Consider the following 25,289-nt stretch of genomic DNA (forward strand, 5'->3'; position numbering starts at 1 on the left):
TCCCCCACTTTGCAGTGGATCTTGGGAAGGGGTCCTAGCCTTTAAAGGCCCACTGTCCGCACCCCACACCGCCTCTCCAGTGTGCGGCACAGCCCCGCCTTGCACGTTACTCCCTCTTCCACCTCTGGGACCTCAACCCTTCGTGCCACTAGAGCAAGTCCCCTCCCTTCCCACCTGGAGAGGCTGAGGGCCGGGCTGTAGGGTTTGTGGGGGCCAGGGCAGGGTGGGGAGTGAGGAGAGGCTCCTGGAGTAGGAAATTATGACCCCACAGCACACAGCTCCGTGTCCTGGGCTGATCCTGGCCAGCAGGACATTTAGTCCCTTGGTGGAGGCCAGTTCAGTTAATCCTCATATATCCACAAAAGAGGCGCAATGATTAGCTCTGCTTTACAGATGTGGGAACGGCCTCCCCAAGGGCCCCGCATCCCCGGGTCAGGGCTGGGCGTCTCGGAACTCCGAGGAGGATGCGGCTCTGCCCTCAGCGATGCTGCCCCCTATGGGCCGAAGCGGGGCGCGCGGCTTGGGGAGCGCCGGGAGCGCCGGGCGAGCGCGCAGGCAGGTGGGTCCGTGCGCGGCAGCACAACTGCCCTCCTATGTGGGGCCGCATTTTCTTTTGTCCAGCGGACAGGTGCTCTCGGTGGCCCTCTCCGGCCCCCTCAGCGGGGGCTGCCGGGCACTGCCGTCTCTGGGCCGGGCAGCCCGGGCTGGCCCCCGAGGAAGCGCCATGGTTCCAGCATTTCCACGGACTGGGGCGCGTGTCACCATGGACACTCCCCGCCGTCGGAGGTCCCGCTCTGCGTGGTCTGGGAGCCCAGGCAGGGTAGGGTTTTCACTTTGAAGTTCCTAAGCGTTTCTAATGCAGCGTCAGGGCTGAGGCAACGATGCCGGAGCCGGGACACCTGCTGTGAATCCGGTTCCGCAGGTATCTCCTATCCCATCGCCCTGGAGCTTCACCTGTGCCTTCTCTGAGCCTCACTTTTCCTGTCTGTCTAGTGGGGATGAGGTCAGTCTCCAGCAACAGGGGGTATCAGTGCGAGGTGGTGGGTGTAAATGAGATTTGAAAATTTTTTTTAATTAAATATTTATTTATTTATTTATTTATTTATACAAGCACTGGGTACAGTCAGAAGCGCGGGAGGGTGAGAGAACTCACCAGAGCCAGAGAGGGGAGCGGAGCAGGCAGAAGGACCGAAGCACACTGCTGAGGGGAGCAGCGGGCGGCAGGAGAGGTCTGCGCGCCAAGTGGCCGCCAAGTGGCCGGGGAGCAGCCGGGGATCGAACCGGCGCCGCAGAGGCTGCGGGCAGCTTCGCAACCCAGCGCTCAACTGCTGCGCCACCGGGGAGGCCCGAGATTTGAAAATTGTAGGGCAGTGTAAGATGGGAGGGTTCATCACTGCAGCTGGTGGAGGGTCAGCCCCACGCCAGATTCCACACTCCACGGTTGCCAACTCACTTGGCGTAAAGCAGAGCGCTCTTGAGGAGTTGTCTTCTTCCCGCCCACTTCCAGGTCCTTTGCCCATAACCCCCTGGTACTCAGCCCTCTGAAGAGGTGGATTTTACAGGTGCATGAGCAACGCCTCTGCTGTGGCTTTAGCTACAGGAACCTCACAAGCTGATGCAGTGTGATCTACACATCTTGGCTCGGGGAAGATGGTTGGCGGGTCGGGGATCTTGAAGATGCCAAGCTGATCTCTTGTCGTCTGCAACTAATGTACCTCTTTTACTTTTGCTTATAGGAATTTTATTTCTTAATTTTAAAAAAGTTTTATTGGCCGTTGACAAGCGCTGGGCTTTCCTGCCGCTATGTGGCTGCCTGGGGAACTGCAGTGGAGCTTACTGGGGTCTGAATGTTGGCCCCAGGAGCCCAGCAGGAGTCAGTTGAGGACACTTGTTACACTTTCAGAATCGTGGCCCCTGTGCCAGGCTGCCTGAGTTAGGAGCTTGGGGAGGGACCTGGGACTCTGCATTGAAAGGTGCCTCCTGGGTCATTCTAATTTATAGAATCACCTCACTTCTAGATGGCCTCATTTCCAGGATTCAGGACAAAATGAACATACAGAGTCCTTTGTTCAGAAATTATTAAGAATTTTCAGAGTGACAGTGACAGAAGAGATTAAACCAAGCGCAGGGCCCTCTGTAGCCACACAGGCTGCTTGCACGAGGCTGGCCTGCTTTGTCTTCTGCATTTGGGGAACCAGCGCTGCAGCCGCCGGGATCCCCACATCAGCTCCTACCACGTGATTGTTGAGAGCCTGGGCTTAGAGGCGCCACCAGCTGTGAATGGGGTTTGAGCTCTACTACTTATGACTCCTGAGACTTTGGACACACTTCTAACCTCTGATCCTTATTCGTTTCATCTTTAACTGTTGAACTAATTTCTACCTCAAAGAATGGTTTTGAGAATATAAAATCATTTCTGTCATAGTGCTGCCTGAATGTCGTCACTCCTGAATCCTCTGCTCAGTGTTGGGGTTTTGGGACATGAAGATGAAAAAGGTCACGGTCTCTGTGCTGAAAGGCTGCCATTCTCGTGGAGGGAAACGGTCTCATCACCGTGAGGTGCCCAGGGCTGACGGGGGTGGAGGTGTGCCCAGGTGCTGCAGACAGTCAGCAGGACTTTGTGTGTCATGGAGGGGAAGGCATCAGGGGAGTGCAAAGACAGAGTTGGAAGGAGGGAGAGGCAATGTGGGGAAAGGAGTGGGGTGTCTCTGTGTGTGTGTGTGCGCGCACACGCGCGTGCATGTGCATACATGCAGAAGGAACAGCAGAAGCTCCACAGTGGACGTGGAAAGCCGTGTGTGGCTGAGGCGACGTGTGGAAAGGGAGGGTGCAGATAGAGGTGTAGCTGGCGAGGAAGCCAGGGGAGAGCTGGGGTGTTCACCTGAGCACTGTGGACTTTGGACCAAAAGCTCTCAAGAGCCAGGGAAGGAATTTAGGCAGGGGGTGGGCGTGACTAGGTCCATATTTTAGGCATGGAACTCTGAGATGTCCAGTGTGAAGGACATGGGGGTGGATGGAAAGTGCTGGAAGGAAGAAATTGCAGCAGTCCAGGTGAAATGCGAGTGTGAACTGAACTGGGCAGGGGAGATGAGGAGAAGGGTCAGGTTTGAGAGTTGTCAATGAGGCAGCTTATTCTTGGGACTCTGAGACTGACTGCGTGGAGGGGGTGAAGGAGGAGTCAAGGACGATGCCTGGGGACCAGGCTTGGCAAGTGGGAGGCCATGGAGCCTCTGAGATAACAGAGGAGGAAGAAGAGGTAAAGAGGGGATGGCTGCGGTGGGGGAGATGAGTTCAGATTTGGAGCTGTGGAGCTCGAGGGACAGTGGGTGGAGGAATCTCCTTGACTTGCCCCTCACCCTCACTCATCAACGCCCCTCACAGGACAGCGGGGAGGTGCGGGTCCTCAGTCCTGGAGCGTGTTTACACCCTCTGCTGGGCCTGTTGGGTGACCCCGTGTCTGCAAATGCAGCAGTGGTGCTTGGGTGGGTCCAAAGTCTCGGGGACCGAGTTCCCTCCACCCTTCAGAAGGATGCACGCCCCATGACATGCACTCCTGCAACAGGCAGGGAGGTTCCCAAGTCCTCTGCTTGCTTTTGACTCAAGAGGGCTCCTTCTCACCACCTGGAGCTGGACAGAGTGGAGATGTCTGGGTTCCGTCTCCCCAGGAAGCCGATGCTCTGGGAGGCCTTTATAAGATCAGGTGGTGGGGGGGTTTAGGTGGAGGGTGTCACTGGACAGAGATGGTTGTGGGTGTATCAAGGGTGATGTGCTGCTCTAGGCTCCGAAAATGAAGAGGTGACATGTAGATTGGGAGAAGAATGTGAGGGGAGAAGGGACCTAGGGGAAAGGAAAGGCAGTGGGGTAACTGAGGCAGAGAGGGGGCACAGTGGGAGCTCTGCTCTCGAAGCCACTGCAGGACAAGAGCCATTGCAGAACATCTGCTTCACTGGGCTGGACCTCCAGTGAGGGGGTGGGCAGGTACTGGGTGGGAGCAGGAGATGGGCTTCACCTTGGCCAGAGGTGTCTAGGAGTCAAGAGCTTACGAAGCACTGGAGTAAGTGATGGAGGAACATTCTAGAAATGGCTTCCTTGAAATTCTGTCCAAGTAGAAGAGAGCCACCATTTGTTTAAGAGTGGATTAATGCCACTTTATTTAATAGCAGGGGCTGAGTTGAAATGATAATAATAATAACAGTGGCAGAACACGTGATGATTATTTGCCCTTCTAAGAATGGTGAATGTGAATTCATTGAAACAGTGTTGAAGGGACAGAGAAAGGGGCACCCAAACTGGATGGAAGGGCATGTCTAGGGGGCCCCCAGCTGGGGGGGGGAGCAGGCCCTCGCCCTGCCTCCACTTGGTCCTTTCTCCTGCCCCTCTCTCTGTGCTGAGTATGGTGGGCTCATCTCACCCTGCATTTGTCTTCCCTGGGCCCCTGGAGGAAGCTGACGCAGGCTAACTGAATGCATAACTTTATTAAATAAATGCTTTGTCATGACAAAAGACAAAGATCAAGGAGTAACATAAATTATAACTTGAATAAATAGTATACAGCAATCTTCACTTTTTTAATAAAACGTGAGATCTCTGTTTTTGTTTTCTGTTTTTATTTCCTTAGGTACAAAATGCTCAACAGGAGACCGAGCTCTTCCGCATTCAGGTGATTTTTTTTTCCAACTTTTTTTCACAAACTAGTTTTGTTTGTTGGTTTTTTTTTTCATCCTTTTCACCAGTAAAGATTATGAGCACTTATTTTTTTTTTAAAAAGTTGAAAACAAAAAAGGAAGAGAGGATAGAGCTATGGTAGGTATGTATGCCGTGCTATAAAGAACTACAGTTAATATGTGCTGTGGTTACTGCTATCTTAAACAAACCGGTAGGCAACTCGGAATCTGAAGGATCTTGACTGACAACCGTCTATCCGTGTGGGTTACTGTGTGACTGTGGCGGTGGAAGATGTGGGGCTCAGGCTGGCTGCCGGGACCAGGGACTGGGGTGAAGGGTGCGGGGTGGCTGAGAGCCCCCTCGTCTGACCCTCCCTACCTTCCCTTTCCCATCCAAAAGGAGTTAAAAAGAGGAGGCCAGAATCTGTGGAAATGGCTAAACTATATACTCCATTCGAAAACCAAGAAAGCATGTTTAAAAAAGGAAACAAAAAACTACGAGGAAAAAAAAAGTGGAGAAAAGTGCAAAAGAAGTCTTGCACCTTAGTGGTTTTAAAATAAAGACAGTACAAGGCCTAGGTGGCCGGCTGGCAGACCTGCTGGCTGAGCCGCTGCTTCTCAAGTCTTAGCCTCCCTTCCTCTTGGAAGTCAAAGCGCTGCTCTCCTGGCCAGAGTGGCTTCTGGGCCCACGCCTCTCCCAAGTCCCCATTCTCCGGGGGGCTGAGTGGATGGATGGGAAGGGGGCCTGGCGGTTGCCGTGGCAGCCCTGTCCCTGCTAACCAGCCAGGAGGAGGGAGGAGGTTGACCCCATGCAGGGTGCCAGTGGAGACACAGCCCAGGCGATGGGAGGTGGGGGAGGCCGGAGAGGAGGTGCGGGACCACGCAGGGCTGCCCGTCCTCCCCCGTGTGGAGTTGAATGTCTCCAAGCCTGTCTGTCCAGGCCTGGCTGTCAGAAACTTTCGAGTCTCTTCCCAGATGCCCTGTTGGCCTGGGTGGGTAGTGCTTCCCTGGGGGAAAGGAGCATCTTTCCTGGTTAGGTCTCCCTCAGTCACCGGGCAGGGGTGGCGGGACGACAGGTAAATTCTCCACTGCCTGAGTGAGGCATGAGTCAAAGGGGAGATGGGCAGAGACCTCCTGCTGGGGGGAGGGGCTGCATGAGAAGTGAGGTCCGAAACTGGAGTCCATGGCCAAGGTGGGCAGATAGTGGCAACAGGCAGTCGGGAGTGAGGGAGGCTGGTGTTCAGGGCCTCACAGCCCCTGACCCTCCACACCTGCCTTTGCTCCCACCCTCCAAGGGAGGGGCTCCATCTGCCTCAGTGGCTCCCTCCTTGTGACCCCCCACCCCAATCTGGGCTCAGGCCAGACCTCCCCTTTGGGAGGTTTAGTTCCATCTGTCATGAAGGTCCAGCTTCCTCTGGGGTGTGGCACCAGAATCACTTCCTGCAGGCGCTGGCAGGTGTGGGTGAGTTGACATGGAAACTTTGGAAAGCCGATGACGCTGGCAGGGTCAACTAGAACACAATTCCCCACCTTATGGCTGGCAGCAAAGAGCCAAGTAAAGTCCAGTAAACAGTAGGGATGGGGGTGGGGGAAGCCCCTCAGGAACCAAGTCCAGGCCTTGGGAGGGGTGGGGGTAGGGCACGCAATTCCTGGCTCAGTCTTTTCTTAGGGGGAATGGTACCCCAGTATCCACTTGGCAGATCTCAGTTGGATGAGCTCTCAAGATCCAAGAAGGAATGGGCAGAGAGCAGAGTGATGTGGGAAAGGGAGAGGGTACTGGCCTAGGACACCGAGATGCGAGCTGGGGGCTGGGAGAGTTGTGCCGAGATGGGGGTGATGACTCGGCAGGTCAGGTGAGTCCTCATGGCTGCCAGTCCCATTGGGCCCTGTCCCGTGAAGACTGACCACTTCTCTCACTGCCCATCACTGTCCATCTTGGACAGTAGGAGGCAGTCCCCGGGGTGCACTGCTCCATGTATCCACGGGTCGAAATAGATGTGCTAATTTGTTTTCCTCTTCGCTGCCCCAAGCTTGGTGTTGGAGGTTGTCTCATGGTGTCAAGCCATCAGGAAAGAGTGGAGAGACTGTTCACAGCAAGGAAGGGCCTCCTCTGCCAGTGTCCAAGCCCTCTTCCCCTGCAGGCTATCTCCAGCCGTGGAGGACAGCTTCAAGGCCTCCCGTTGTTGAGAAAGCCAGTGGAGAATGGGATTTTTTTTAGTTCAGAATCTGGCTGCCAATGACAGCACCCCCAAAGTATCCATTCCCTATACCTTTCTTCCATCCTCCACCCCAGGGAGGAAGCGTGAACCAGCCAGAGTGGTTGAAGAGCTTGAAAGACTCTTTGGCCTCTGTCCCTCGTACAGGCTGAAGGTGGGCCTATGAGCACATTGTCTTGTCTCTTCAAAAGCATGGCCGTCCTCTACTGGACCTCATTCCTTCTCAGCTGCTAATGTCTAGAACTCACTTCTGGGACTCTATGGCCTGGAGGAGGCTCATTGCTCTCTTAAAACCTACCTTCCCCTCTTACTTCTCTCTTTTCTCCCAAATCCCAGAGAGCTTACAAAGTGAGGACCCAAGGAAATTTCTCTTGGCTTTGTCCCCTTTTTTTGTTGCCCCTGAAAGGGGCGATCAGCCCCCCAGCCCATTCCCCAAGCCCCGTGTGCCTTCATTCCATCCCTCCATCTATTCTGGCCTGAGCAACCACTTGGCTCTTTCCCTGTATATAAACCTTCCCACCTCTATCTCCCTCCAGACCATCTCTCGCTCAGTCTCCTCCTGCTCTCCAGCCTGAAGCCTGGGAGGCTTTCAAAAGGCAGATGGTGCCCAGAAGACATGAAAAGTCTGGCCAGGCCCCATAGGTCAAACTTGGACCTCTGGAGGGTCTGAAGGCTAAAAGGGTGATTACTGGGAGCAAGGTGGGCGCACCTGGGAGTTCTCATCTACCTGGCCTGGCGGTCGTTACACACACAGGCACAGAGGGAATTGCTCCACACTATGTCCCATCAAAAGAATATGATTTTTCTTGGTTTTCCCAGAATGAGGAAGCTCTTCAATGCCTCTATAGAAAGTACTTTGGAAAGTAAATGCAAACCTTTAAAAGAAAGGAAGGAAGAAAGAAAAAGAAGAGAGATTTACATGCCTATATATGGCGATAGGGAGCCTGGTAGATAAATACAGGCCCACAATTTTTTTTTTTTCAGCTAGCCTCTCCCTCAGAGGCTGTACTGTCTGCATATTGAATACAATAGGGGTTGAAACCACTGGCTTCAGCAGGTAATTTTAGTCACCCTGGGAGGACAAGTCTTTCAGTTATTGGCTATTGGTTGTGTGTTGATTTCTAAAAGTCTGCCTGGGAGTGAACTGTGCACAGGAAAACTTGTCTATCTAATATCACTCAGTTATTAATTTGTTTTGCTTTGGGAGGAATGGAATGCATTTCAGTTTTCACAAATTTGGGGGAGAGAGAACACTCCGCTGGATCAGGGGAGAGAAAGAACAGGCTCCAAGCCTTCTGAATTGCTGCCTGGAGGAGAGAGAGACAGGCTGGGCACAGACACCTGGGTCTTTTCCTTTCTCCCATGTGACCAACTCACACTGGGGAAACTGCAAGTATGCCATGCAAAGCCATACCTGGGCCACATCTCCTAGGGCCCAAACACCCTAGGGACTCAGCTTGCGGCCAGGTGCACACCTGGATCCAGCCCCGGTCCTGGGATCTTTCCTCCCTGCCCACGCCCTTCTTTTCCTTTTCTGAACTCTCTCACCTTTCCCTCTCTCTGACATCAGCATCATCTGCCCTTTGCTTTTCTTCTTCCTCTCTTCCCTTCCATGTGCACCTGACTTGTCTCAAAAGAAAACCATTTTAAAGGGGGTTCTCCTTAACTTTTTGCATCTCTGTTGTTGCCGTTTTCAAAGTTGAGACCTTGTTAGAGATTCCGAGGTCCTCAGTTTCCTCAAAAAGATATATATATGTATTTTTTCCCTTCAATGAGATGAAATGAGTGGCGTCCTGGGGTGGAGGGAGGCGCTGGCTGGAGCCGGGGCTAGGGGTGGGAGGGGCGCAAGGGGAGGTGGGGCGGGGAGGGGACGCATCACTCCACATTGCTGCTGTCAAAAGTGTGGCACTGGAAGTCCCCGACGTGCTCCATGCCTGGCAGCTTCATGCCGTACTTGTCTACGCACCAGCAGATGCCACGTTTGCGGCCACGGGAAGGCTTGCACTGGGGTGGGGAGAGCGATAGGCAGTGAGGGCGATGGGACCCCGAAACTCTGCTCCTATCTGTTTCCCCACCCTCTAAGAGAGACTCCCAGCCCCAGAGAGCTGGGGGAGCTGTAACCAACCCTCGGGGTTCTGGTGCCCTCTTTGCCGGTCTGCCTTTGGCTAGCTCCTACAGGCTTTTTATATCTCCCATGCCATTCAAGGTGGTATTCTCCAGCGATTTGCCAGAGGGCTACATGATCTGATGATGATGGTGATGATGATAATGATAATAATAGTGGTAGGAGGCACTGCTTGTATAGCTTCATCATGTACCAGATACCACTAAACCAAATAGCCATCCCATCCTGGTCTTATTGTGCTTTGCAGATATTGTGTTTATCATGAGACCTTCCACCAGGAAAAAGAAGATTAGGACATGCTGAAGGCTCAGATGATGATTAGTGTGTGTGTGTGTGTGTGTGTGTGTTTTAGCAATGAAGTACTTTTTAATTAAGGGATATAATAGCATTGACAGAATGCTATTGAACACCAAATAGACTACAGTGTAGTGTAAATAGGACTTTTGTATGCACTGGGAAACCAAAAAATTCCTGAGACACACTTTATTTCAATATTTGCTCTCTTGCAGTGGTCTGGAACTGAACCCGCAATTATCTACGAGGTGTGCCAGTGTGGCAGGTCCTGGTCACTGTGCTTTACAAAGATTAACCTGTTATTCCTCATGATGGGGGAGAATGGGCTGATTCCTTTCCCCTTCAGGAAGCAGAGACATGAAACAAGCAGGGTAAAGGAGTCCCTGCTGGTAAGTGGCAGAGTCAAGAACTGACCTCAGGCCACCTGACCCCTAATCTACATGAGGGATGCCACTATGGAGCAGCAGGGTAACCGGGGAACTTTAGAAATGCAAAACTCTGAATCATTTCCAGAACTGCCAGTCAGAAGCTCTTGGGGTGCAACTGGCCACAATCAGTGTTTTCAGCAAGTCCTCTGGGCCTGTTCTGATGCCCTGGACAGTCTGAGGGCCACTGTCTTGAGGTCACACGTACCCCTTTAATAAGTATTCCAGCCTAATCCACAATAGGGCTGCCCAAAGTGTAGCCTGACCTGGACCAGACACGATCTGGTCCATGCAGAAAATCTGTTGTGGCACATGCAGAAAATCTGTTGTGAAGTCACATATATGTATATACATGAGTGGATGTGTTTGCACCAGCAGAGATGTTAACAAGCACAGACAACGAGCACATTCCCCTTAAGGTGAATTGATGCACTTAAGGTGGACCATTAAAAGTAGATGACAGTCTGGGAGGCTCCAAGCAATCAGCATGGAAGGTCGTGGTATGTGGGGGAGGCTGGAGGACCCGGAAACACTGCTGTTAAGGCTAGAGGTTGAGGTTCCCTGGTAACTCAGGGGCCCTCTGCACTGGGGCGTACCTGCTTTCTCTTGTAGAATCCTTTGCGGTCACAGTTGGGCAGGTACACGGCGCGGGGCACCATGCGGGGGCTGGCCTTGAGCTCCTGCAGGGAGGCCTCCATGTGTCTGCGGCAGGGACCCTGTGTGCGGAGGGACAGAGGGTGAGAGGCTGGCATAAGCCACCCGCATGTGCAGACCAGCCACCCCGGGGCGTGGGAGCTGAGTGGTCTAGGGGGACAGTGACTGCTTTTGGTCTGAATGAGTTGCTACCACAGATCTTTCCCTTCTCCTCTGCCTGTCATGTACTCTGGGTGTATAAAACCTGCCTTTGACCAGGCCAGAGTGGGCCAATGTCTCACTTGTCCACCAGGCCGCCCACCCTCAGCTTTTCCATTCTGCTGGGTAATGAAGACTAGAGAGCCTCTGGGTGCTCTATGAGAAGGTTCAGCTGTTGCTGTGGAGACGCAGCCCCAGGGCATGCATTCACGGCCTGCTGTGTGGCCCCTGAGGCCTGCTGGCATTGCTCTTGAAAGACACTACATCTATGATCGCCCAGAATAAATGGAAGCTCTGAACATCCTCCTGAATCCAAAGCTCAGCTGCCTTGGTAAGCGGTAGGTCCTTGGCTAGGTCCAGCCCAAGTCGCCCTGCTGCCAGGAGTCCCATCATCCGTCGCAGGGCATGGTGGGAAGAACAGGGTGGCAGAGGCTGCAGGGAGCTATAGCAGAGTGGGGTGGGGAGGAGCCCTGGAGACTCACCTGCTCAGATTCCTGTCTCATCTCAGGTGCAGAGATGACGCGGGGGTGGGCAGTGTTCTCAGCGCCCCCCACAAACTTGGACTGGGTCAGCTTCTTTCTGCGGTCCTTCTTCACTGCTTCGGCCTTCAGCTCGGAGATGCGGGTGTGCTTGGGCCGGAAGATCTTGGGGGAGTAGGTCTCCTCGGTCATCTCGGAGGTGGTAGGCTCCTCATGCTCGCGGGAGTCTCTCTCTGCAGGTGGAAGTGGGGAGAGAGGGTCAGCCTCTGCGGGTCGAGCAAGACGGTGTGGAGGCACCAGCGCCTAGACTTGGAGTTTGGGGTGAGGAGGTTTGGGGTACTGACTGGGGAAAGCAGGGAGACCAGAACCAGGGAAGCAATCCACACCTGTGTCGGTGGAGGGGGAGCTGCTGGCACTGAGTGGAGAGTCAGCCCGCAAGACCTCAGGGAGTGGAAGACTCTTGGAAAAGCCAAGGGGACATAAGAGAGAAAGGAATATTTTTGGGACTGGAAGGAGGAAGCGGGAGGGGAGCATCTTTGGGAGGGCTGTTGCTTGCTTGGGAGACTGAATGAGGCGACGGGGTGGTGGCTGGAGGGGGCTGGGATAAGAAGACAGCCTGGAGATCTGGGCTGTGGGAGCAAAATGGGGGACAGCCAGGGCATGGACAAGAAAGGTGATGTCTATCTTCTGGGACATCTTGGTGCTTTCAGAACTGCTGGGAACAGAGAGATATTAATATTTGGACTTGGGGAGTGGGAGCAGGAATTCTGGGGGGTTGGACGAGCAGGTGGAGGGGTTCTGAGAGAGCCAGAAGTATGGAGCCTTGGGGGAACAGTGCCAGTGGGGGTGGGAAGGCCTGGCTCCCAGCCCTGGCTCAGACCTATCTCTGTGCCCCATGCCCTGACAGGCTGAAACATAACTCAGTTCTGGGCCCAGAGAGGCTGACAGCTGGGGCTGGAGCAGTTATATATAGGGGTGATTGGGGACAGTCTATACTTAGCTGACTCTCAGGACCTTTAAAGAAGTAGGACTTTGTTCGCTTATTTGTTAGTCTGTTGATTCTCCCTGCCTGACCTTGTCTTGTACCCAATTCTTATCTCACAGCATCCACCCCTAGATGTCCCATGGTCAGCTCCTTGACTCCACCACCCTTGGCAGACTCGGAGTGGGGAGGTCTCACATGGCTCTTCCCCACTGGCCAGGATGCCCACTGTGAGCAGAGGGGCAGGGGTGGAGTGGGAAGACCCTGTCTTTATTGCTCCCTTTGCTTTTCAAATTCTACCCTCAGGAACTAGTGTTTTAGGGTGGCCACAATAACTCAAGCAGGGTAAACAAAAATCCTGTTTTCTCTCAACGCCGCTGGGTTATCCAGGACCTGCGTTGGTGAGGGGTATATGGAATATGAAGGGTAGAAAACAAGGAGGTGGGAATGAGGCACACTGAGAGAGAAGCTTAATGGGAAGACACGGTTGGGTGTTGGGGCAGGACTTGAACCCGACCTCAGAGCTGCCAGCTCCGCAAAAGTTTCAGGGCATTTAAGGGAGGCACTGGGAGACCTGGTCTACCAGGTCAGGTGGCAGGTGGCAGAATGCACTCTAGCACCTGTTTGTCTCTTGGCTCAGGATTTGTCAAGTTTCATTGTGTTGACATCCTGTCTTTAAGGCCTTAGCAGTGAAGTTCCCAGCCCTGAAGAAGACTCCAGTGCTGGGGTGAGGGGGGATTGTGGGAGGGTTATTTGATTTGGGTATTTATCTACAGGAGAGGAAAGGAAGTAGTTACAAGAGAGGACGATGACTGGAGAGAGCAAACAGCAAAACAGTGGGGAGATTCTCTCTGAACAAAATTCAACACAAGAACCTCTACCTCCCACTTTTGGCCTTTCACCCTTTTCCCCAGTTCTTGTTGGCTTACGCCCTGTTTTTTTAATCAGAAGTTGCTGTGATGATTGATCAGCAGGTGATGTGCCTGGAGGTGGGATGCAGCTAGGAGTGTTTTGGGTCCACCAGCTTTTCTTGGTAAGGGGGTGCGCTAAGATGGGGTGTGATGCAGGGAGGAGCAGAGCTGGTTTGGGGGACTCTGTCATCTGAGAACACAGGCAGAGACTGAGGAGCAGGTCTTGGTGAGGAGGGTGAGGAGGGAGAAGCTCACCATGGTGGGTGTGGAAGGCTCGCCGGGCCCATCTTACTGAGTGACTTGAGATTCTACACTCAATCTCTCTGGGCCTCAACAAGCATTCGAATCCTCAAAGAGCACTTGATCACTGGGAAAAGGGTTGCCCCAGAAAGGCTGGGGGCTTTCTAGGGGTACACAGGCAAAGCCCTTCTCCATTAAGATTGTCACCAGATAAAAGGGGGATGAGGACAAGAGGGTTTGGTGCTGGCCAAGGCGTGGAGGACAGAACACAGATCCAGCCTGGTCTGGAAGGCCAGAAAATTGTCCTCAGGGGACAGGTGGGTCCCTTCTGGGCTTCCAGAATTGCCTCATACAGGGAAAAGAGCTCAGGAAGTGGCCCATCTCCAGCAGCTGGACCAGCTCCTGGAATTCTCCTAATAGACCACCTAGTCCATCCCTCTGTGTCCAAGAGAAACAAGTCCCCATGCCTTTGGCAGCAGTATTCTTTCTACTTCTTAAGGAAAACTTAAGAAGATGGGGCTCCCATTGACCCTCTTCTGGCCACCTGTTTTTGGGGGTTACCTCTGGTGAAAGGTCTGTCCCCAGATGTCATTTTGGCATCTCTCTTTGGTAACAGCCATGTCCAGCCTCCCATATATCAATAATGCATCTCGAGGTCCTCCCCCTTTAAGGACCTTTTCTAAGAAATGCTGTGGGCACCTTAACTTTGAGTCACCCATCCTGGAGGGAGGATGAAGCTCTTAACAATGGTTGGGGAAACTCTGGGACACATTTACTTCAACCTCTTAGTCTTCTCTTTGCTGGTGTGCAAGTATTGCCTTGGGCCAGGCGATGAAGATGTTAGGGAACAAATTGGGTTCCTCTATCATCCTTAAGGAATGCAAAACACTTTTGCAAACCCTGTCTCCTTTCTGGGCTGCACTCTAGGGGATGGGGCAGGGGTCGTCCTGAGGACCCACCCTCCCCAGTTGGGTCCCTTCTGAGGTGCAGGATTTGGGTTTTAATGTGCCTCAGGATTTTGGTGCCAATTAACCCCATGGGACCTATTACTTAGGCAGCGGGGAGTTGAGTATCAGAGATACTAATCAAGGCCTTGTGGTCACCTGTAGGCTTCAGGGAGACAGCGGAAACTTGGAGTGGAGCCAGTCCAGAGCCACAGAGATTAAAGGACTGGAAAGTGAGCCAGGGCTGGGACACTGGAGCCAGTTAGCCCTACTCAGCTGCTTTGTGGCCGAGTCATAAATAGGCTTTCAATTTTGGAAGGGTTTGCATTTTAAATAAAACCAGAAACAACAAGTAGACTGGCAACTCCTGGGCTATTTCTTTAAGAGAAAATGGACCAAGACTGCAGAGGGATTTAGGTGGGATACAGAGAGGGACTGCCCGAGAGGCAGCTTGAAGCAGCTCTCCCCCTGAACTGGAGAGAAGGGACTCTCAGTTGGGTGGGGTCTGGAAGCTGGTCACCCAACAGGTCAATACCTCCCATGGCCAGTAGATGGCGGAGGAGATTGACAGCCACAGGACATGTCCTGCTGCTAATTTCTAGGGACTATGAGCAATTGAAAAATCTGGAATTTGTTTGCTTCCATCCTCTCCTACTTCTCTGACAACCACCCACATCCTCTCCTTTTCTCTGTGTGCCTGAAGCCTGCATTTAAAGGGTCAGGTAAATTGTGCCAAAGAGGACTGGGAATAAGCCAGGTGGGGTGGCAGAGGAAGAAGGCAGGTGCAGGAGTTGGGGGGTGGGGACAGGCATGGCTTATCTGTGCATAACCCTGGCTGTTTCTTCCATCCAAAAGTGGAATCAAGGAAAGAAAATTATCAGGGAAAGAAGAGAAGCTTATCTGGGACCTCGCTTCATTTGGAAAGGATGTAGCAGAGAAGGGGAAAGTGGAATGTTCAGGGCCCTCCCAACTGCTGGAAGCCTAGAAGGCAGGGCGCTCTCACTCCCAGACTTAGAAGAACCTTGGATCTTCCTGGTATGTATGTTGGGGTGGGTACTGGCTTCTCCTCCTCAGTCCTGCCAGCCGCCTCTCTCCCACCTGCTGCCTTGTCGTCTCTCCCTTCTGCCTTCATTCCTGAGGATTCCCAGTCACACTGGTACAGGAGCATCCACTGAGGCACATCCGGGACCTGGAGCACCCAAGGGTGGGCAGTGCTGCTCACCGTACAAAAACACAATATACACACCCACCCACATCCTCCTACTCTCCCCCTGCTCTTCTTGCTCCATCCTGCTGTAGACCTCCTACCCCAGGGGGCTCTCAGTGCCCCCCAGTACCAATAACAGCTGGACCCTCGACTGACAATAGCTTCCTGCTCTGTTGTGACCTCATAATCAAACACAAGAGAAAACTGGATGGCCCAGATATTGCGACTTTGCTTAGAGAAGTGGAAGGAGCTAGGGGAACTCAGAATTTGCAGCTCCGGTAGATTGTGGGGCTCTACTGGGCCACCTGGGCCCAAGGAAAGGAAAGTCTCTTTTTCTAGCCAGCAGACAAGATGGGTTTGGCCAGAATTTCTCTCCAAAGAATGACAAGGTGAGCTTTTCCTCTGGCCCTCAATCTAGCTCCCTCCCTCTGTAGAATTTAAAGAGTAAACTTCTTCAGGGCAGAACTTTATCATTTATCATGGTCACCTGGGTGTGTGGTATTGAAGAAATAATCTTGAAATGGAGAGATGCCTGGATCTGCTCAAGAGCTTGACAATAGTAGGCATGGGGTCCTTTCTGTGCAGTATCTGGGCCAATGAGAGCTCAGTGGACGCCATGAGTGGTCATCTCCCCTGTGTCCCTGTCTCTAAGTGTAATCACTGCCACAGGAAGGACAAGGAGATGAGCCTCATGGGGGTGGGCAGAAGTCGGGTGCCCTGGACTTGCTGGGCCTCTCTGCTCTACCGGTGGCTACTGAATTGGACCGTGGAGACATACGCCTTTTCCAACATTGCAGGAAATTCCAGTGGAAGTGCTGGTGGAGGTCACTGGTCCATGCCTGCGTGTGGGTAAGGCCCAGGCCAGGTGCTCTCTGCCTTCTCCCCAGTTTCCTAGCCAACCTGCAGCCACCTGCTCTTTGCTACAACCTGAGGCTTATGGGGAATGATAGCTCAGCTGCTCACTGTTGAAAAAACTGTCAGCCATGTCTCAGTCTCCTGACCGGTTTCCAGATGCCAGATGACTCAGGGCTGCTGTGTGCTCATCTTTGCACAAAAGGCATGGACAGGGCACTCGGGGGACTGAGGAGCCTTTCTGGGGTGATGTGATCCTCCTCCCATGCCATTCCTGATTCCTGAGCAGCATCTACCTGTCCCCTGCTCTCTTGGAAGAGTTTCCTTTTCCTCTGTGCTCAGCAAAGGACGTGCAAGTCCTGGGCTCTTTCTAATCCAAATTATGGGCTGAGAAGCAAAGGAACACTGACTTTGCAAGAGGAAAACAAACCCGAACAACCATCACTCTAGAGATCAGTCCTGTGCTTGTGGGGTGAGGAGCAGAGTGGGGCTGCGGATTCAGCATCTGTGACTGGACACTGAGGGCCAGAGTTTTACCTGGCTGAGCTCCCTCACAGTCCCCACCCCATCTCAGGCCACAAAAACCAACGTGTTAAGTGTTCAAAACCAACAGCAGAGTTGGCCAAGGCGGGCATGGAGCCTCTGGTCCTGAGCAGACACAAAGACCGCTCAGTAGAGTGAGCAAGGATTCGGAAATGGCCAGGCTGCAAGCTCTTAACGTGCAGTAAGCCTTCCTGGGCTGAAGGTGGTGCTGCCAAATGCACCCCTATACGCCCTGCTGTGTGCAGATGTCCTCGGAATGCTCTCAGTCTCTGTTATGGGTGGGATGAACACAGCCCCCTCCCTGTGGGGTGGTTATGAGGGTGAAATGAGCTGATACGTGCTAATTGATTTCAGCACCCGTTCCTGCCTTTGTGGTCTCGGTTGCCTTTCATTCCATTCATCAACTAAAACTTTGGTTGCCATGGCTCCTGGTGGACAGTTATTTCCTTGCAGAGCACAAGAGCCAAGACTCTGTGGAGGGCAGAAAGGTCTGCAGTTAAGTGATGGCTCTCCCTAGGCTCTGGGGAGTCTGCCTGATGGCCAAGTAGAAGGCCTTTGCAAAGAGCCCCCTCTCAGAGGTCTCGTGAGGGAGCTCTCCCCTCCCTGTTGCGACTCCATGCCTTCATGCTGCATTAAGACCCTAAAGATGTGGCACATGTCAAGGAGGTGACATTCTCAAAGTGGGGTCTCACATATCCCCCACTGCCAAAAGAACAGGGGTAAGTAAAAAGATCCCCCTCATTTTTTTCTCCCTAAGACCAAAACAGGATTCTGACCCATGACTCTAATTTACATTCCTTGATCCCTGGGTGGAGCTGGTGACAGAGTCACCCATAAGAAATACACTCACGCATATCTCTCAGGGTGAGTGTCTCCAGTCAGGTTTCTTTGGAGTGGGAAAAAATGGAGCGTGCTCAGTAAGAACATCTGTATAGGTTCCCCATATACACCCCACATCAGCAGGCCCTGGAGGGGCGAGGTGGGGAGCAGCCTCAGCATGGAACAGGGTTGATGGAGGAGAGGTAGGGCCATCTACACTTCCACTCACGGCTTAGTACAGCCTGTGGCCAATAGTACAAGAGGCGGCCCCCTTATTGCCACTGAAAAGTTCTGGATGGCCAGAAGGGGGCGGCAGGGAGCAGGCAGCTGGAACTCCCCCCAAGTTCTGCTAGGGGTTAAACAAGGGAATTCTGTCCACTCTGGCAATCAAAACTCTAGACTCTTGTTTAGACTCTTTGAGGGCAGGAGGAAAGAGTGGAGCAGGGTTCCCTTCTCAGGTGAGGGAGGGGCTCACGATGGCCCCTCTGCAGCCAGGTTAGATGGCCACTAGCCCCATGTGGCTGGACACTTAACATAGGACCAGTGGATGAAATTTTAAAAGCTCTTTTACTTGAATTAATTTAAATTAGAAAACCAGTACTCAATTTGGTCACTGGAAAATTTCTAAGTATATTTAGAACAACGTGGATGCGTGATGGACTATTTCAACTGTAAATTTTATGAAACCTAAAAATACAGATTGCAGGTTCCCAGTGAATTCAGTGTCTGAACTGGGATGTGCTATAGGCATAAAGTACACAGCTGACTTAATATCAAAGAAAAAAAGTAAAAGATCCCATCACTGTTTATTTGATTAGATATTAAAGTATAATATTTTGGATCTATTGAATGAAAATATATGATGAAAATAATACCACGCTTCATTTTACCATTTTAAAAAAATGTGGCTACTAGAAATTTTGAAATGCCATATGACATTATATTTCAATTGGATAGTGTTATCCTAAGGGGTCTGGAAGGTAAGTCCTTTTCACTGGGGTGACAGAGAGACATGCCCGCTGTGGGGGTCCAATTTTGATGGCCAGGATAACTGGGGTCCACATAAAACATGCAAAACAGTGGAGGTCTATGAGGCTGGGGTCTGAGTACAAATCCAGACAGGATCTGGCTTCAGCATTTGGGGAGAGAAATGACTCAGAGCCAATAGGTTAGGTTGTGGGATCAAAAATGAGGCCACCTATGTACTTTCCAGCTCCCCTAGGGCTCACCTGGTGGGTCTAGTCTACTGGGAAGAGCAGCTAATCTTACCTGCCTCCTTCAGAAGACTCCCCTAGGGAGGAGCTGTCCCCCTTCCAGCAAGTATCAGGATGATTCTCTGTAACCCCCAGATCTACTATACTCTGGGGTCCTGTGTCTCCGCATCACTGACGTGGTGTCTGCATACGCTCAGTGCCTCTCTTGCTCTCTTCCTTACCAACTTTGGTGGCTTTCTTTTTCCCCTGATGCAGACATCCCCGATTGTTCCTTCATTCCTCCCACCTCACGGCTCAGATCCCCTCATCCTTCCAGCCCTGATGCCTGCAAGGCCTGCGCTGGCAGAGGCTGGTTACCATGGGAAGCAGCCACCTTGGTGCTGCATTCTCCTTAGGGACTGGGGCTCCAGCCTGCACAGCTCCCTGTGGCTGCACCAGCCTACCCACCCCAGGACAGAGCCCTGTGGGGCAGGAAATGAGGTTTAGCATGAGAACCTTAAGTCTGGTTGAACACCACCCCCCTCTCCATCTTCCTTGCCCCCATCCCTCACCAAACCACTGGCCTAGGCCAGTCTTGCTTGAAGGCTGGGATGGAATGGAGTGTGATTGAAAAGAAAGGGGGTGCTGCATTTTCCATGTTGGGGCTACTTCACTACCTCCCCTAAGATAGAGCATCCCCAAGTTCTGAGTTCTTAGTTCATTTTCACAGCCCCCATTATGGTAGGACAGCTTTGGGTAATATTTGCCAAAGGTCTTAAGACAGCTTAGACCTGACCCCATCAGGAGCCCTGGTGACTGAGGAAAGGCAGGGAGAGTGGAACTGAGCAGACATTCAGAGGGAAGAGGAGGGCACGCCCTACTCTGCTGCCAACCCTGCACCTAAATTTGGGCAAGTGACTCGGCACTTCTCAGCATCCTCATCTGTAAAACGAGGGCCAGGTTGCTTCCAGCTTTAACACTCTGCCCAATACCAGGGCAAGTCCAGGAGAGATGCTAGAACCAAGATGAGCCCAGTGGCCAGGCAGGAAGAGCCACTCCCCCTCTCACGGAGGTTTCCAGTCACTCTGGATTTGGATTAAAAAAAGAGAGGAAAATATGATAATAAAAATTGTAGAAAGAAATGGAATTAGAAGCAAAAGGGGGGGGGTTCTGTAGACACGGAGGAGGGGGGAGCAGAAGCCTAGATTTGGTTTCCTGGTTAATATGCTTATTTATTTTTGCAATTATGTAATCAATCTTATTGTTTCAGAAAACACATCCAGGTTACAATTGAAGGGTGGCCCCCGGGGAACTGCCCCTTTTTGATCAAAATGTAAACCAAAATCTAAACCTCTCCTAGTTGCCTCCTTGTCTCTCAGGGCAACCTTTCCCATGCCTCTGCCTTTCGATTCCACCCAGGTTCCTCTTTGGTACCTGGTCTGTTCATGGTGTTCTTCCAACTTTCTGGATGCAGTGGGCCTGGAGTGGTTTTATATTTCATGCATTAAATAACTCAGGTTTTAAAGGCATTTGCTGTTCAGGTACAAGGTGCAAACTTCAGACAAAAATCACTCTCCCTTCTCAAGAGGCAGACAACCCCCCCCACCCCCAAGGGGAGAGTGTTTCTACTGGGATTACTGCTCCCAAGCCCAGGCTGCAACCTTCATGGTGACCTCTGACCCCTAGGGTCAGCTGACCCTCCCTCTGCAGCTGCAAGCCCACCTGCGGGCTCAAATCCCACCCCAGCCCCAGGCCGGATTCACAGCTGCTCAGACTTAACGGCAAACCCTCAGGGGATGCCGGGAGTGGGGAGGGGGCGGGAGGGGGAGGCACTGGAAGGGAGGGAGAAGAAAGAAAAAGAGAAATGGAAAGAAAATGAGCTCTCTCTGAGGCCACAGTGCTTGCTCTTCCAGCCCGAGCTGACACAGCAGAAAGAAGGGAAAGAAGGAGGAGAAAAGGCAAGAAAAGTCAAGTTAAAAGCTCCAGCTCTGATCTTCCAGCTCAGTTTTGGTTGGCTCAGGGCACAGCCAGCCTCTCAAAGACTCTTTCAAAGGGAGGGGGTGCGGCGGAGAAAGGAATCTGGCTCCTTCAATTTTCCATGATCTTGTTCAACCCAGACACAAATTTGGCCAATAAACCTAACTCTGGAACTGGACTTCACCATGGCATTTGGGCCAGGCTTGGAATGGTAGCCAGGGTGGCAGAGGCCAAAAACCTCAAAGACGCAAAAGATGGAGCTTATTTTTATGTAGGTGTGTGTTTTATTTTTTTTTTTTACCCCAGAAGCATCTTATCTGTTCCTCCTCCTCTCGTATTTCTCAATGGCAGAATTGACATCCAGAACCCACTTCTCTACCCTAAACTTAATGTCCCCCGGGCACAGGAGGTCTGCGGGGCCAGCTCATAAAGCCACAAGTCTCCTTCTACAAACAATGCCCAAAGCAAGGCCCGGCCTTCCTTGACTTGACCCGCTCACCGATATTTACTGAGCTTGGCTCAATAAATAACTCCTGTCTCCTTCCTGCCCCTAGCCTCACACACACTGCCCTCTGTTTCTATATCTATCTTTGCCCCTGAACTGGCCAAAAGAAAATGCAGGGCCGGCGCGCTCCAAGCACCAGGCTCCCGGGCTGACTCCCTCTCCCGTTGCGCAGCAACGAGCCTAGCAAAACACCAGCCCGCGCCGCCCTCCCCTCTTCCTTCCAGAAGCTTTGGCTGCCAGCCACCTCGCTCTTCTCGGCTCCCAATTTCTGATTCTAGAAAGTCTCTCTCTCTCTCTCTCTTTTTTTTTTTTTGGCTGAAAAAAAAATCGATATATCTACAAACACACACCTCTACGTCTGTACGCGTGTCTCTCTCTGTATCCGGAACTATAGGGCAACCGCTCGAAGCAGGGGCGAACCCAAGTTTTCACTACTGATTTGGTAAGGGGTGTGTGTGGGAGTGTTGGGGTACAGGAATTTTGGCCCAAAGAGTCGACATTCTCCTTCCTCTCTGTTCATTTTTCCCTCAAGAACTGTCTCCAACTTTTTTTTGGGGATCCGTCCAACGGCTTTCGAGCTGAAAGGGTCTAGCCAGGAGCGCCCACTCCATCCCGTCTGCCCAGGAGGAAGGCGGGAGCCTCGCCGCGCGCGGGTCCTTCGCGGACCAGCCGCCACAGCAGGGGGCCAGGCACCTGCGCCTCGGGGTGGAGTCGAGAGAAGGGCTGGGCGGAACCGAGAGGCGGCTACGTTTTGGCCCAGAGAGACCTTGAAGGTGGGGGTTGAGTCAGGGGCTTCGAGTCTAAAGGTGATCTTACTTGGAACAAAAGTGTGTGCGCGCGCGTAGTAGGTAGATCTGGAAAGCTGGATGCGCCTATTTGCTCTTCCAGCAATTGCGCGCGCGTGCGCCCTACGCTCGCACCGACCACATCACACTAACCACGCAGTTGGGCAAATAAAATTGGGGCCAGAATGCGGCCGAATGATACCTTGCATACTTTCGATGTGACCGGATTATTACCCAGAGCGCTGGCTTCCAAGCCAGGAAATCGATTCATACTTATTTTTATTTTTATTTTTTTTCTGGATTGGTGCTAAGCCTTTCCAAACCCACATGCCCCAAGATGAGGCGGGCGGGACCGCCTTTGAAAAGAGAAGAGGCTCTTAATAAAAATAACTCCACAAACTGGCCTCTGGGGCCTCCAGGGCTTGCACTGAGCTCTCCGTGCCTTTTTGCAGGCTGCAATCCCGGGAACGCTACCTATTGCCAAGCGGGAGAGGCGACCCGGCCTCCCGAGGCGGGACAAAACCTGCAGTTTGCGGGTGTCAAAGCTGAACCCAGAAAAACTCTCCTGCCTCATCATTAAGCGCGGAAACACTTTCCTACAAGAGAGTGTCCGTAGTAGTTTGCAGTTAAGAAGAAGCGTGTTGAGATGCTCATAATGAAAGCGGATAGAAGAGCATTGTCCCAGCCAGAAACTGCGCAGAATAAAATAAACATTATTTAGGCAATTTGAATCCCTTTGGGAGAAGATCGATAACAGGGGTGACGCTCCAGCACCCAGATTTTTGTCTATAGTTTATTAAGCCTTTAAAAAATTTAAGCTTAATAAATTCTTTCCAAAAAAAAATATAAATAAACCCAGTTTGGGGGATGGCGGGGGGGTGGGTGGATAGAACTGTTCGGATTAAACAAGCAGCTCTGTCAACCTTTTAAACCCTAGAGTCTTGGCACCGAGAACTTGGGGCGGAGCAACTGGGGGCGGGGCTCCTTGGAGGAGGGGGGGAGACTTGGGGTGCGAGGCTTTTCTGACTCCGCCCCTTTGATGTTATATTTTGTTTCCAGGGTCCTTTTTACATTTACCCCACACCCACTAGTGATCTGTTTTTGAGAGATGTTGGGGGGGCTGCTTAGCAGCGGCGGGGAAGTTATGGTGTCTGAATTTCGAATCCTCTTGCCTCCCAACCCTCCATCCACCTTTCTTCCTAGGTAAAATCTGAGTTGGGGAGCGGGGGGGAAAGGAATTAGCTGCAGGGAGGAACATCCAAAGCACAGGAACACCAAACCCTGGCTTCCTACCCCTTCTCTCCCCCCCGACCCGCCCTTTCACCGTCTCCCCGACCCGCCCCCTGTCTCCCCGCAGCGCCCCGAAGCGCGCCTAAAGTGCTCTGTCCCTTCCAGGGTGGAAAAGGGGTAGTTTGCATTTTAATGTCTTACCGTCCACACAGCCAATCACATTGAGTCAAAAGCAAAGGGTGTGCGCGTGGGAGGGGCACCAAAGCGCCCACTCCAAAGCTTTAGCCACCGCGGGCTGCGTGTGTGTGTGCGTGTGCATGTGTGTGCATGTGTGTGTGTGTGTGTCTGTGTGCGCGCACGAGCGCGCGCGCGTGTGTGCGCGAGTCTGAGCGCGCGCGCGCTAGTGTTGGGTAAAAAGATAGAAATATCAGCAGCGACCGGTGGGGGGGCAGGGGGCTGGGGGTGGGGTGCAAAGGTGGAATGACCCCCCCAAGGCCGGTAAACGCCTTGCTTCCAGGGCCCGGGTTAAAGCAGTATTTTTTAACAAAAGAGATTGTTTTTTCAAGTTCAGAAAAAACGTGTAGGTGGGTGGGGGGGGTGGAGAAGGGCGTTGGTAATGCAACATGCACCCTTCAGTCTGCAGGCTGGGGATCTGGAGATTTGAACCTTGAGGCTCGAACCTGGGGGAAGGGGTGGGGTGGGTAGGGTGGGGGAGGGGCGGGGGAAGCATCGAAAACCCGGCTCTTGTGGGCTAGACTGCGGCCCCGGGTAGCCGGATCTGCCAGGGTTCCTATCCCTAGAGGCCAGGACCTTCCCCTCCCCGCTCCCGGGCTGCACCCCGGCACTGTGCCGGGCAAAGCGCACGGGGCGAGCCGGTCCCGTGCCCCCCGCCCGTGCGCCGGGTAAGTGGCTGGCACACCGAGCACGCTCACCGATCTTGGCTTGCTCGCGGTAGCTCTTTTCGTTGAGGCAAACCCCGCGGCCGTGCAGCAGGGCGTGCAGCGGCTTCTCCTCGTCCTGCCGGGGGAGGCAGCGCAGCCCCTGGGCGCAGCGCTCAGTGTAGACGCCGCACGACTGCCCTTCGGCCAGGGCGCAAGTCATGCAGCAACCGCAGCCGGGCTCCTTGACCAGCTCGCAGCCCAGGGGGCTAGGGGGGCACATGGAGAGGGCTTTCTCGTCGCAGGGCTCGCAGTGCACGAAGGAGCCCAGACCCTGGGCCCGCCCAGCACAGGCGGCCAGCAGCAGGAGGATCGCGGTGAGCACCATCTTCTCCGAGTCTCCCCCTTTACCTTGGGGCGGGGCAGGAGAGCGAGGGTGCTGGGAGAAAGGGGCCAGGAGCGCGCCCGGAGAAATTTTTTTTTTAAGTTTCTAGCAGGTAGAGCAGGTGCCCTTCCTCTAGACAATTGCAAAATGTAGAGAGAGAGGGAGAGTTGGGGTGCCTGCAAGCAAGTCCCGATTGCAAGGATCAAAGGCTTGCAACAGGTTGGGGGGAAAAGGGCAGCGTCAGGTGCAGGCAGAGGGAGTGGGGGCTGGAGAAAACAGTCCCCAAGCTCGACCCGGTCAGACTTGCAGGGGGAAAAAAAACCCCAAATTATCCCCACCCCCAAAACGACCACCGGAATGGGGTCGGAGGTTGTGGGGCAGGGGGTGTGGGGGGGGAGAAAAATGGGTTTGCTTAAAAAAAAATTGTTTAAAATCTATGGAAAACCCTGCACCTTTCTAATGCTCAGTTGCCAGCGGCACGCGGCTGCCGCGGAACAGGTAAGAGGCAGCGGCTGCAGCCGAGAGGGTGGGGGAAATGTTAAAATCAAGAAAAAGAAAAAACACCCAAATCAAAAACCCTGACACCTCTTTTCTCCCACTCTGCCACCACCTCTTCGAAATTCGCAGGTTTTGCGTGAAGTCGGGAGAAGGGTGCAAACGGGAGGAGGGGGTAATTAAAAAAGAGAAAGGGGAAAAAAAAAAAAAAAAGGAAAAACCCCACACCGCTTTGCAGCTCCTCTCTAGCTCTTTTCCCCGGCAGAAGTTTCCAAAGAGACTACGGGC

General features: G+C 52.9%; 1 protein-coding gene across 1 annotated transcript; it reads right to left on the bottom strand.

The window, feature by feature from the left end:
* Positions 1-8,755: 8,755 nt before the first annotated feature.
* On the bottom strand, positions 8,756-24,509 carry IGFBP5 (insulin like growth factor binding protein 5; the record flags this gene model as incomplete). The annotated part of the gene is made up of 4 exons (XM_084235996.1): positions 8,756-8,884; positions 10,321-10,440; positions 11,059-11,288; positions 24,176-24,509. 4 exons carry the CDS (start codon positions 24,507-24,509, stop codon positions 8,756-8,758), a joined length of 813 nt encoding a protein of 270 aa, XP_084092122.1.
* Positions 24,510-25,289: the final 780 nt, after the last annotated feature.

This window comes from Talpa europaea (assembly GCF_964194135.1).
Source record: "Talpa europaea genome assembly, chromosome: 1".
In the NCBI taxonomy this organism is placed as follows: domain Eukaryota; kingdom Metazoa; phylum Chordata; class Mammalia; order Eulipotyphla; family Talpidae; genus Talpa; species Talpa europaea.